The sequence below is a fragment of the Rutidosis leptorrhynchoides genome, chromosome 3, assembly GCF_046630445.1.
Source record: "Rutidosis leptorrhynchoides isolate AG116_Rl617_1_P2 chromosome 3, CSIRO_AGI_Rlap_v1, whole genome shotgun sequence".
Lineage (NCBI taxonomy): Eukaryota > Viridiplantae > Streptophyta > Magnoliopsida > Asterales > Asteraceae > Rutidosis > Rutidosis leptorrhynchoides.
The window spans coordinates 544,903,682-544,916,795 of NC_092335.1; the positions used below are offsets into that span (position 1 = coordinate 544,903,682).

The following is a 13,114-nucleotide window of genomic DNA, read 5'->3' on the forward strand; positions in this document are numbered from 1 at the left end:
AACTAAACTATGTTCTAGTGATTACAAGTTTAAACCTTCGAATAAGATAGCTTTATATGTATGAATCGAATGATGTTATGAACATCATTACTACCTTAAGTTCCTTGGATAAACCTACTGGAAAAGAGAAAAATGTATCTAGCTTCAACGGATCCTTGGATGGCTCGAAGTTCTTGAAGCAGAATCATGACACGAAAACAAGTTCAAGTAAGATCATCACTTGAAATAAGATTGTTATAGTTATAGAAATTGAACCAAAGTTTGAATATGATTATTACCTTGTATTAGAATGATAACCTACTATAAGAAACAAAGATTTCTTGAGGTTGGATGATCACCTTACAAGATTGGAAGTGAGCTAGCAAACTTGAAAGTATTCTTGATTTTATGTAACTAGAACTTGTAGAATTTATGAAGAACACTTAGAACTTGAAGATAGAACTTGAGAGAGATTAATTAGATGAAGAAAATTGAAGAATGAAAGTGTTTGTAGGTGTTTTTGGTCGTTGGTGTATGGATTAGATATAAAGGATATGTAATTTTATTTTCATGTAAATAAGTCATGAATGATTACTCATATTTTTGTAATTTTATGAGATATTTCATGCTAGTTTCCAAATGATGGTTCCCACATGTGTTAGGTGACTCACATGGGCTGCTAAGAGCTGATCATTGGAGTGTATATACCAATAGTACATACATCTAAAAGCTGTGTATTGTACGAGTACGAATACGGGTGCATACGAGTAGAATTGTTGATGAAATTGAACGAGGATGTAATTGTAAGCATTTTTGTTAAGTAGAAGTATTTTGATAAGTGTATTGAAGTCTTTCAAAAGTGTATAAATACATATTAAAACACTACATGTATATACATTTTAACTGAGTCGTTAAGTCATCGTTAGTCGTTACATGTAAGTGTTGTTTTGAAACCTTTAGGTTAACGATCTTGTTAAATGTTGTTAACCCAATGTTTATAATATCAAATGAGATTTTAAATTATTATATTATCATGATATTATCATGTATGAATATCTCTTAATATGATATATATACATTAAATGTCTTTACAACGATAATCGTTACATATATGTCTCGTTTAAAAATTATTAAGTTAGTAGTCTTGTTTTTACATATGTAGTTCATTGTTAATATACTTAATGATATGTTTACTTATCATAGTATCATGTTAACTATATATATATATATCCATATATATGTCATCATATAGTTTTTACAAGTTTTAACGTTCGTGAATCACCGGTCAACTTGGGTGGTCAATTGTCTATATGAAACATATTTCAATTAATCAAGTCTTAACAAGTTTGATTGCTTAACATGTTGGAAACATTTAATCATGTAAATATCAATCTCAATTAATATATATAAACATGGAAAAGTTCGGGTCACTACATTCTGCTCATTCGATCCCCAACGTCAACGATTCACGAAAACCTTCGATCCCAAGATCCAAACGGCTCCAACAGATTGCTTGAGTTAACCTTTATTATATGAAACTCTTGTGCTGATAACGTATTATATTTTAGTGCTTTATGAAAAATATTAGTGACCGAATCTTTGCACTAAGAGTTCTAAGAAATGTTAGAATATAGAAAATAAACACTTGTATATGTGTAAGAATGGTACAAGTGTAAAGCTTGTATTCATGACCTATTTATGGTACAAATTTTAGTAGCTTGGGGTAAAAGCATGGTGTTAAGGGATGTGTAACAATACGGGTCATCCACTTATTTGAGACATTATTTTCGTAACAAGGATTAAATTATTATTTTATGCTAGAGGAAATATTAATGTAACCTATAAAATACAAAAGGTATTACAGTATATATAGCACCTGATAATACAAAAGAAGTGATGTAACGATCAACTTTCAAAAAATTGACAAAAAAGTAAGATAACAAGAATATATAACTTCATTTATACATTAAATCAACTCCATGCGGCTATAATGTTACATATATCATAAAGAAACACTTATATTAAATTTATTCATTATTATTCTTAATTAACATATTCAGATGTAGCCCCCTTATTCATCACTAATTCCTTAATTAATTTTTGTTGTTGACTCTGCATAGTCGGATGGTATAGAAAGATTAAGTTCCGAGCAAACAAAACGGATTATCTCATCCGTAAAACCGCCCATTGTCAACTTGTTTAATGTAACAGACATTGCAAACCTGTTACGTATGTCACAATATCCTACTGATCCTCCTAAACCTGAGTGACTGAACCCAATTAAAGAACCATCAGCAGCGTTAAATTTGACAAACCCGAGCCCAAACCTCCCATTTGGAAAAACCAAATCCGTGTAGTCTCCAGTTCCCATAAATGCATCATGAATATTTTCTTTGGTGTTGTTAAAGATTTTAAAATCCACGTTATCACTTATGTCAATGGTTTCTTTGGTTTTTATGGTAGTAGAGGGATGTGGAAGTGGGACCACACCGCCATCTACGAGAGCAGCATAGAAGCGGGCTAGTGCTCGAGCAGAGAAGTGCCCATTGCCCGCAGGTATTTTGGCACAACGTACATTAAGTTCATTAGATGATGTTATAATTCTATAAGCTTCCTCAAACGTGAATGAGGATGGCAGGAAGGGCGTGGGTGAACTGGCTACAGCTGTAAGGAAATTGTGGATCGTATCGAGATCACTTGGATCTATAGTAACAGTTGCGACACGAGATTCCACACCTAAAACAAGCATTAAAAATCACTTTCATTATAATGTTGTGGCCAATGTTTTCTTATATAATGAGAAGTAATTTTCTTATATAATGAGAAGTAACAGTGAAAATTTGTTTGATCTTTACCAGGGGGAATTCCAATATAAAACTCGCCTTCGAGATTAAGTGGACGAACAAACGCATCCTCTAAAATATCCTGAAACTTCTTCCCAGATGCATGCTGCACATTCAAAAACCGATGCATCATAATTCAGGATAATAACAAAAACAATGTAGTTTGACACTGCTAAAAAAACCTTATAATTATTTTGAATTTCCCTTGATAAGTGGGACCGATTTATCTTCTTCAAGAAGATATAAAGAGTGATTTAGTTGAGATCGACTGGGTGGAAAGAGATTAAACAGAGATTTTAAGGATCGTTTGTGTCAATATGCCACTATTATTATATGCTTATCAACATCAACTATTATAAATTCAACTTTTAATGGTATTTATCTCTTATAGGTAACTTGTTTATGTAGTATTATATTATATCCAACTATGTAATGATTATTTTGCATGGCCTTTGTATGGCCTTTCATTTAGTATTAGCCCGTTTGAGTTTGATTCATTGTATATATAGCTATTAGCTAGCTTTGTACTATTATTAATTACAATATGGTATTAGAGCCTCAACAAGTTAAAAACCCCTACATCTACAACCCTTGTTCATCCTCCCCTACAGTCGGGACAAATATTATTTCATAATCACACGACTTCTTGCATCAATTAATTTCTTATTAATGGAATTTTTAATCATTTAATTCATTACTATCCATCTCACAAACATCCGCAATATTCGCTAAATCATATCCATAATTACCGCTCGATTGTGATAAAGTTAACTATGCTCAATCGCATTCGCGCCCGACCACAACCGCATCACGACCGACGCACCACGTAATAAATATAGGTTTGATTTGCTTGTATTTACAATTACAATGCTCATTCAAGTTGATGCATGAAACCTGGATCCTATCAGTGTTAAGGCTAGAACCTGCCTTTATCAGAGTAGAAACCCTAATCGACTAGCAATCACAAACACAATAGCCGAAAATATAAACAGAACACGAGAATTATAGTGGTTCAGTTTCTAGGTGAAACCTACATCCACTTTGGAACTAGAGAGTATATTATTAATTTGGAGGGTGTTACAAAGCATGTACATATGAGAGAGTATTTATAGACAAGGATTAAGACAAACCCTAGTCTAATTAACCTAAGCCCGGCCCATTTAAATTAGGGTTGGCCAAACCCTAACTTAACCACCAAGTAAGCCTCTGCCGAAGCCTACATACATTAACAATCTCCCACTTGGAGGCTTCGAATACCATCGATATACACTCTTGTACTTCTGCTCCGCAAGACTTTGCTCGTCTCTACTCTCTCTAGTTCCTGCCTTCTCTTCAATGTTCCTGAAGGCCAGTTGAAGCTATGCACAGCTTCAACTTATCCAGCGTTACTGGTTTGGTGAACATATCTGCCGGATTCTTTGAACCTGGAATGCTCTCCAGATTAAATGTTCCATTGCTTATCCGTTCTCTGATAAAGTGATACTTCATGCCAATGTGCTTCGTCTTAGCATGATAGACTGGATTCTTTGCTAACTTGATTGCGCTCTCATTATCACAATATAAGACAAATTCTGTCTGTTTGCTGCCCAGTTCTTTCATGAATGTCTTCAACCACACTAGTTCTTTACTGGCTTCAGTCAAGGCCATGTATTCTGCTTCGGTAGTAGATTGAGCCACGCTCTTTTGAAGCCTAGACATCCAACTCACTGCTGTTCCTCCTATAGTGAATACATACCCGGTGGTGCTCTTGAAGGTATTATTGCATCTACCCAGATCTGCATCAGAATAACTACTGAGAGTAGTATCCCTGCCCTTGAAACATAACCCAACTTTGGGAGTACCCTTTAAATACCGCAGTATCCACTTCACTGCTTCCCAATGTTCTTTCCCCGGACTTGACATAAAGCGACTAACCATCCCAACTGCATGTGCTATATCAAGTCTTGTACACACCATAGCGTACATTAGACTACCCACTGCGGATGCATAAGGAACCTTAGCCATTTCTGCTTTTTCTACTTCAGTTTTAGGAGACTGATGTTTAGAAAGCTTTAGATGACTTCCCAACGGTGTGTTTCTTGGCTTTGTAGACTCACCATTCATTCTGAACTTTTCAAGAACCTTACGAATATACTTTTCTTGAGATAAAGAAACTGACCCATCTTTATTCCTGCATATACTCATACCGAGAATTTGCTTAGCTGGCCAGAGATCCTTCATTTCAAATTCTCTAGATAATTGCTTCTTCAAATTGCGTATTTCAACCATATCAGAACCTGCAATTAACATATCATCGACATAAAGAAGCAATATAATATAGGAGCTCTTGAACTTCTTCAAATAACAGCAATGATCTGTAGAACTTCTCATGAATCCTGTCTTCTCCATGAAATTATCAAATTTCAAGTACCACTGTCTGGGAGCTTGTTTCAAACCATACAAGCTTCTCTTTAGATTACACACAAGATTCTCCTTTCCTTTGACACAAAACCCCTCTGGTTGAGACATATAAATGTCTTCTTCAATGTCGCCATGAAGAAAGGCTGTTTTAACATCCAACTGTTCTAAGTGTAACTTCTCGGTTGCCACCATACTTAGAACTAATCTGATAGTCGTCATCTTCACTACTGGAGAAAAGATTTCAGCATAGTCAACTCCTTTCTTTTGTTGAAATCCTTTGACAACTAATCTTGCTTTGTATCGTTTAGAACCATCCCCTTCATCATTGACTCTGAAAACCCATTTATTCTGTAAGACCCTTTTTCCTGGTGGTAACTTGGTTAACCTCCAAGTTTGATTTTTCAATAAAGATTCCATCTCGCTTTTCATAGCCTGCTCCCACTGGAACGAATCTTTCACCTTCATTGCCTCAGAATAACTTTCTGGTTCCCCATTTTCTGTCAAAAGAAGATAGTTAACTGTTGGACTAAACCTAACTGGCTGTCTTGTGACTCGTGTAGATCTCCTGACCCAATTAGACTGGTCAGGTTGTGGTGGGGGCTGTAGGGCTGCTCATCATCAGAATCTGAGCTCCCACTATCAGAAGTCTGCTCGTGATCAGATTCCGAGCTTTCACTATTAGGAACTCTCATTGGAACTTCAATTTCATACTCTGGAGTTTCCCTTTCATCTTCTCTAGTTGTCTCTGTGTCAACCTCAAATTCAACTGATTCTTTTTCTTTTGGTGTTGAGTTGAAATCCTTGTACAATTCTGCTTCATTGAAGGTGGCATGTTTACTTCTGATAACATGTTTTCCCTTGTTATCCCATAACCTGTAACCCATGTCATCTCCCCCATAACCAATAAACAAGTACTTATTTACTTTTGCATCAAGTTTGTCACCATCTTTATTAATATCATATGCACTGCACCCAAATATTTTTAGATGCTCATAACTGATTGCTTTACCTCTCCATTCTTCTTCGGGTATTTTGAAATCAAGCGGAGCTGATGGAGAAAGGTTGATCAAATAAGCGGCAGTGCTTACTGCATCAGCCCATTGAGTCTTTGGTAGCCCATAATTAAGTCTCATGCTACGTGCTCTCTCATTTAAAGTACGATTCATCCTTTCTGCAACTCCGTTTTGCTGTGGAGTACCTGGAACCGTCTTGATCATCCGAATGCCATGATCAGCACAATAGTTAACGAATTCGGTGCTGATGTATTCTCCTCCATTATCCGACTTCATGCATTTTACCTTCAAATCAGAAGATAATTCAACAGCAGATTTCCATTTCTTAAAAGCTTCAAATACATCAGATTTATTATTACGAAAGTAAACCCATACCTTGCGTGTTGAATCATCGATGAAAGTAACATAATAGCGTGCTCCTCCCAACGAAGAAACAGGAGTAGGCCCGAACACATCTGTGTGTACCAGCTCCAACTTATGAGCCTTTAAAGTTCTGCCTGCTTTTGCGAAGGTGACCTTCTTCTTCTTTCCTAGAACACATGACTCGCAAAATTCCGATTCAACTCTCTTTACACCAGGAATTTTACCATTAGACACTAGCATTTTCATTCCTTTGTCACTCATGTGACCTAAACGTTGGTGCCACTGACTGGTTAAGCTTCGATCATTGGAAACTGCATTTACTTCATTAGCTGGAACTTCTGCCATATAAAGAGTGCCTCTCTTCTTACCCTTGGCTATTACTAAGTTCCCCTTTATTACTTTCCACTGACCTTCACCAAATAGCACACTGTATTCTTGATCATCAAGTTGTCCAACAGAGATTAGTTTCTTCTTTAGGCCAGGAATAACTCGGACATTTTCCAAGGTCCAATTAGTGCCCAAAGAGGTCTTCAGCTCTAAGTCTCCAATCCCTGTAATGTCAAGACAATGATCATTAGCCAAACGAACTTTACCAAGATTGCCTATTCGTAGATTCTTCATCAAATGTGGACTTGGAGTAGCATGAAACGATGCTCCTAAATCCATAACCCAAGCATCAGTTGTATTCTCAACGCAGCAAACAAGGACGTTATCATAATCATCTGTTGCAGCTGCAACATTAACTTCCCTTGGTTTTGATGATGTTACTGGCTTAGTGCACTGGTTTCGGAAGTGCCGAGTCTCCTGACAATTCCAACATTTAATATCATTCCTTGTTCTCGACACACTGCTCCTTCTTGACTTTGACCTTCCCCCGGTGGTGTTACTTCTGCCTTTTCTCCTACCCCTCTCTTCAGTGCTCAGCAAGTTTCCTGATGGTTCTCCTGAGCTCTTTCTTCTTATATCTTCTCCAAGAATAAAATCACGAATGCCCTCAAACTTGAGCTTTGAGGACTCTGTGGATCCACTGATAGCTGTGACTGAACCCGACCAGCTTTCAGGTAATGAAGATAATAATAGAAGAGCTTTAACTTCATCATCGAACTTGATATCAACTGACAGTAACCGAGAGATAATATTGTTGAAGTTATTAACATGGTTTGTTACTGAAGCACCTTATTTCAACCTGGTGTTCACCAACTGTCTGATTAAAAACACCTTGCCTTGTTAGAAGCAGACGGCTTCTCATACATATTAGCTAAGGTCTTCATCAAACCATGTGTCGTGATTTCGTTCACAATGTTAAAGGCAACACTTTTTATCAGTGTGAGCCTGACAACAGCTAGGGCTTTCCTGTCAAGCGTCTTCCATTCGTCGTCTTTCAATTTTTCTGGTTTATTCTCACTCAAAGCATCTATCAGATCCTTCTGACGTAGCAAATCTTCAACCTGCATCTTCCACCACCCAAAATCTTGCCCATCAAACTTATCAATTTTAATCCTTCCTTCTTCTGCCATTGCTAGCTTTATCAGATCTGGAACAGCAGCAAAAAAAAAACCTGTTATTGGGCTGTAATTGATGGTAACAGAGGCTCCTGTTGGCGGCGGTAGCAGCTGTGTGATTAACTGTAGCAGAGGCTGCTATCTGTTGGTGTTTATCAGCTGTGAAGAAGGTGACGGCTGCACCTTAATTGTAACAGCAACAGATCCTAACAGCAGCAGCTGTTAAAGAAGCTGTTAATGACGGCTGTCCTTGATTAAAAAAAAAAACAGCAGTAGTAGACTTTGTAACAGCAACAGCAGATCTGTAATCTGCTTAATCGAACAACAGCAACAACTGGAGAAGGTGACGGTCACCTTGATTGTGACTGTAGCAGCTGTTGGTGACGGCTAGGGTTAAACCTGAGCTCTAGATACCAGTTGTTAAGGCTAGAACCTGCCTTTATCAGAGTAGAAACCCTAATCGACTAGCAATCACAAACACAATAGCTGAAAATATAAACACAGAATAAAAGAACACGAGAATTATAGTGGTTCAGTTTCTAGGTGAAACCTACATCCACTTTGGAACTAGAGTGTATATTATTAATTTGGAGGGTGTTACAAAGCATGTACATATGAGAGAGTATTTATAGATAAGGATTAAGATAAACCCTGGTCTAATTAACCTAAGCCCGGCCCATTTAAATTAGGGTTGGCCAAACCCTAACTTAACCACCAAGTAAGCCTCTCCCGAAGCCTACATACATTAACAATCAGTGCATGTTGTAACGACCCGGATTTTTCCATATATATATATGAGATTAATATTTACATAATTAAATGTTTCCAACATGTTAAGCAATCAAACTTGTTAAGACTTGAATGTTTGAAACGGATTTTATGTAAACGTTTAACCACCCAGTTCGCCCGACGATTCACGAACGTCATAACTTGTAAAAATGATATAATAAGATATATATATATATATATATATATATATATATATATATATATATATATATATATATATATATATATATATCTAACATGATAAAATGATATTTAAGTATCTCATTAAGTATATTAACAATGGGTTAAATACATAAAACGAGACTACTAACTTAAGGGTTTCGAAACAATATATATATATGTGACGATTAACGACGAAATAACGACTTAATTAAAATGTATATATATGTATTGTATTAAGATGTATTAATACACATTTGAAAGCCTTAAAGACATATATCAAAATACTTATACTTAACAAAGATAGCTATAATCGTATTCTCATTCGTTTTCATCAAGAATTCTACTCGTATTTGTATGGTATTTGTACCCGCATAATACCCAGCTTCTAGATGTATATACTATTGGTATATACACATAATGACCAGATCTTAGCAGCCCTAAATGATTTAGAAAACATGTGGGAACCATAATTAACATCTAGCATCAAATAATTAGCTAAATTACAAACTAATGGAGCCTATATGGCCATTCAAAATTCACGGCCATATGCACACACAAACATAATTTCATTTCAACTTTCTTTTATCAAATTGATCTCTCTCTTGTTCTATCATTATGTTCTAAGTGTTCTTCATCATCTTCATCAAAATGTACATCAATCTAGCTCAAAAATTCAAACATAGATCATCATACAAAATAACCACTCAAGAATACTTCGAAAACCCTTTCAAGGTTGCAAGATTACTTTCAATCTTTCAAATCCATCTCAAGTAATCATCTACGATCAAGAAACTCTTGTTATTTATAGTAGGTTATCATTCTAAATCAAGGTAATATTTATATTTAAGCTTTGATTAAATTCTATAAACATAACTATCTTAAATCAAGTAGTAATCTTACTTGAACTTGTTTTCATTCCATGATTCTACTTCAAGAGTTTCCGAGCCATCAAGGATCCTTTGAAGCTCAAGATTATTTCTTATCTTTTCCAGTAGGTTTACCTTCTAAATTTGAGGTAGTAACCTTGTCCATAACCTTGTTCGATTCATACTTATATAACTACCTTATTTGGAGTATATAACCGGTAATCACTAAAACATAGTTTAGTTAATTCTAAACTTATTTGCAAACAAACTTAATCCTTCTAAATTGACTTTTAAAAACAATTAAACACATGTAATAGATCTATATGATATGCTAACATAAGGATTTAAAACTTGTAAATACGAATAACACCGTAAAACTGAGCTTACGCCGTCGTAGGAAAACCGGGGGCTGTTTTGGGTTGGATATTTAAAAACTATCTTAAACTTTGAATTTAAAGCTTGTTTTCTGGGAAAATGTTATTTCATATTAAAATGATAATATATCCAAAAATCATGGTTAAACTCAAGATAGAAGTATGTTTTTCAAAATGGTCATCAAGATGTCGTTCTTTAGACGAAAATGACGACCTCTTTCAAATTTGACTTGTAACCTGTAAATCCGACTACAAACTAATACTTTTAAAGTTTAGTTATAGAAAATTGAGTTCATTATAAAACCATAGCAATTTGATTTACTCAAAACCGATTTGTAATGAAGAAAATTATGGGCAAAACAATATTGGTTAGAAACAAGCTATATAGGCTATGGTTTTAATTCTATAAAATCTATACTAACTATTTCCTAGCTAACTTTTCCTATATCCTACATGTATTTAAACATGTCATGAGTATTTTCTTGTAATATACTAGTCTTGGTTAATTCCGAGACAATATAATATAATCTTGATTAGTTAAGACAATAGTTATACAATACGTTCGGATAGATCGTAAGACACCATGTACACAATACGTCTGGGTTAATTCTAAGACAATACGCGTACCTTGGGTCATGATTGAGTCTATAACAATACGTATACAATACGTCTTGATTAAATTCTAAGATTATATATTGGACTATTGGACTATTGGACTACTAACGTTGGACTACTAACGATGGACTACTAACTTAATAACTTAAATCATCACACGTGATTAAAAATATGATATGAATATAATTGTATTACATTTATATACATATATATATATATATACATATATATATATATATACATATATATATACATATATATATATATATATATATATATATATATATATATATATATATATATATATATATATATATATATATATATATATATATATATATATATATATATATTATAGGTTCGTGAATCGTTTCGAGGCCAAGTCTGATTTTCAAAGATTTGAAAATCTATTCAAGTGAGTTATAGTCCCATTTTTACTATCTAATATTTTTGGGATGAGAATACATGCAACTTTGTAAAAGTTTTACAAAATAGACACAAGTACTTGAAACTACATTATATGGTTGGATTACTATACCGAATATCGCCCCTTTAACTTGGTAACCTAAGAATTAGTGAAATGACCACTAATTGACGCGAATCCTAAAGATAGATCTATGGGCATTGACACATCCCAGTCAGAGAATTTGAACTGCTTTAATACTTTGATTTCTATACAGATTGCTATATGCCTGTATTTAGCATACTGATTGCGAGTGCCGGTATGTGGGGGATATTCTATATGCATTTTGTTAATGACGGTTACCAGGTGTTCATCATATGAATGATTTTTATACAGATTGCTATATACATGTATGCTATTTATGGAAAATGAAATCTTGTGGTCTATTATTACAATTTGATATATACGTTAAACCTATAACTTACCAACATTTTTGTTGACGTTTTTAAGCATGTCTTATTCTCGGGTGATTATTAAGAGCTTCCGTTGTTGCATGCTATTTAAAGACAAGATTTGGAGTCAGCATGCTTGTATAACATTGTTTAAAAACTGCATTCGGAAAAACCTTGTTGTTACATATTATTATTAACCATTTTGTAATGGTCGTGTGTAAACGTTGTATTTTAGATTATCATTAATTGATAATCTACATTGGGTCATTTAAACCTTTATGAATGAATTAAAGGTTATGGTTTGTTTTTAAAACGAATGCAGGCATTGAAAAACGTCTCATATAGAGGTCAAAACCTCGCAATGATATCAATTATTATGAAACGTTTATAATCAATATGAACGGAGCATTTCAGTTGGTATCATAGTGTTGGTCTTAGAGAACCAGAAATTTACATTAGTGCGTCTAACCGAGTTTGTTAGGATGCATTAGTAAGTCCGGACTTCGACCGTGTCTGTTTTAAAAATGATTGCTTAACACTTTTGTTGGAAACTATATATTTTTAACATGTAAATATTATGTGATATATTAATCTCTTAACGTGTTTGCTATTATCTGATAGATGACTTCATCCGATCATGTTAGTCTCTCAAGCGACTCCGATTACAATAGTCACTCAAGCGGCTCAGATAGTGAGTCAAAACCTTCAACCAATGTACCAAAGTTAAAGTTGGTCGATGGTGTCTCCTGAGGAAGAAAAATACTGGGAAGATTCCCAATTTCCTGAGGAACCGGAAGAGAATCCCGAAGAGGATTCCGATGAAATAATAGAAATTACACCGGCACAGTTTAATAAAACGGAAGAAAAATAATAAAGGGAAATCTTCATCTATCAAAATAGAGAAACCCGATCCCAAGCCCGATGGACCATTAGTTATCAGGAATAACCCTGACCATTCATACCGTAAACACCCGTATCACTTAAAATTTGATTATCGACCTGGAACATCTAATAGACTAGGTCCTTTTGAAAAGGGTATGAAAATGACTGCTCGTATTAGGGGTGGTATGGGCATCGGTAAGAAATTAGCAAAACGAACTAAGTCCGAAGAAGAAGAAGCAAATAAATCCGAGTGAAGAGTTTGCAATTATTAACTTTTACCAAGCCTTGTAATATATGTATTATAACGTGCTTGTGCTTTTATGCTATATGTGAAATTGTCTGTTATGCCTTGTTATTTCCCATCATTTTGTTCTATAATTCTAAGTATAATTTTCATCTCTTTTACAGTATAAAACGAAATACAAAAATGGATGTTAAGATTAGACAATCGAATATTTTAAAAGATCTGCC

At 34.6% G+C, this 13,114-nt stretch overlaps 1 protein-coding gene across 1 annotated transcript in view; it reads right to left on the bottom strand.

Moving 5' to 3' along the window:
• Positions 1-1,860: 1,860 nt before the first annotated feature.
• The window catches only part of LOC139902910 (uncharacterized), a 63,921-nt gene continuing 52,667 nt past the window's right edge, over positions 1,861-13,114 (bottom strand). The window contains exons 6-7 of the mRNA XM_071885598.1: positions 2,835-2,928; positions 1,861-2,715 (exon numbers count right to left, since the gene is read on the bottom strand). Coding sequence (XP_071741699.1) covers positions 2,069-2,715; positions 2,835-2,928 — 741 coding nt within the window. The 3' untranslated portion in view covers positions 1,861-2,068. The remainder of the gene's footprint in view (positions 2,716-2,834; positions 2,929-13,114) is intronic.